At 27.4% G+C, this 1402-nt stretch overlaps 1 protein-coding gene across 1 annotated transcript in view; it reads left to right on the plus strand.

Annotated features, from left to right (window-relative positions):
* Positions 1-961, plus strand: part of LOC107686965 (plexin-B2-like) — a gene marked incomplete at its 3' end in the record, with an annotated part of 171579 nt that extends 170618 nt beyond the window's left edge. The window contains exons 18-19 of the mRNA XM_016484089.1: positions 472-608; positions 695-961. Of these exons, the coding sequence (XP_016339575.1) occupies positions 472-608; positions 695-961 (404 nt within the window). The remainder of the gene's footprint in view (positions 1-471; positions 609-694) is intronic.
* Between the last annotated feature and the right edge of the window lie 441 nt (positions 962-1402).

Consider the following 1402-nt stretch of genomic DNA (forward strand, 5'->3'; position numbering starts at 1 on the left):
TGTGTGTGTGTGTGTGTATGTGTGTATATATATATATATATATATATATGTATGTATATATATATATATGTATATATATGTGTGTGTATATAATATATGTATATATAATTTAACATAACTTTTATGGTTTAAACAAAGAGAGTGAGATACACACCTCAACATTATATAAACAATAGACAATAGTTTTATTTAAATGTAAAAAAATATTTGTAATTTACCTTTTATTTTATTTCTATTATTTACTGAGTTTCTATTATTTATATAAATAATATTGTACAAAAAACATATAGGTTTAATTCAACTTGGCAAAATATACAATAATACTTTATATGCATATTCCATAAGGAAAATATGTATATTCCATAAACAAATATAAGAAATTAAGTTAATGCACAGTAAGAAGAGTAAGAAACCTTGAACTACATTATACAGTAAGTGAACTAAAAATAAATGTGATCTTTGTTTGTGTAGGACCCCGTGGCACAAAGCGTGTCTCCTAACCGAGGTCCTAAAGCTGGAGGAACCGTCGTCACTATCACTGGCATACACCTGAACACTGCTTTAAAAGAAGACCTTCAAATCATGGTGGGCGACGTGCCCTGCAGAGTGTGAGTGCATCATGGGAAATGTTGTTTCTGTCATTTTCATTAGATTTGCCCCTTTTGGTTGATTTTGTGTTCTTCCTCTGTGCTAGTGAGAGCTTTGGAGAGCAGATCAGATGTAAACTGTCTGAGTATCTGGGCGAGACGGTTCCATCGCCTCACCTCAACGTCAGAGTTCAATACGGCAAACACACCACAACCACCATCAGGACGGCCTTTCAGTTCTCCAGCAACCCCTCTGTGTCCGACCATCAACCCAGGAGCAGCTTCATATGGTCAGTTCTGTTTGCCAGAAAATATGCCATCCAATCCATCCAATATTTTCCTTGCCCACACAGCCATTACATCATTACTCATTTGTACACTGATTAATAAATAAGATCATTTATTTATTTTATATAATTAATATAAAAATGTATATAGTGTTGTATGTATATTTATTAAAAAAGTGTTGTAAAATAAGCATATATATATATATACATAAAATGTTTTTATTATTATTTTGTATACATTTTTTATATATTTAAAATATATAATACATATTTGATTATATTGTATCATATATTTTATTAACTTGCATATCTTGTACAACATTTATACAATTTATTAATTTAAATAAATATTATATATAGAGTTTTATGAATAATTAAATCGTATATATGATAAAATATTTTAATTTATTATTATTTTGTATGTCATTGTTATATATTGTCGATTTTTAAATATATATTTAAATATTTATATATTTAAACTATATATAAAAAATATATATTATTAATATATATGCATGCATTTGAAAA

Source organism: Sinocyclocheilus anshuiensis, unplaced genomic scaffold (genome assembly GCF_001515605.1).
Source record: "Sinocyclocheilus anshuiensis isolate Anshui unplaced genomic scaffold, SAMN03320099.WGS_v1.1 scaffold1765, whole genome shotgun sequence".
Taxonomy (NCBI): Eukaryota; Metazoa; Chordata; class Actinopteri; order Cypriniformes; family Cyprinidae; genus Sinocyclocheilus; species Sinocyclocheilus anshuiensis.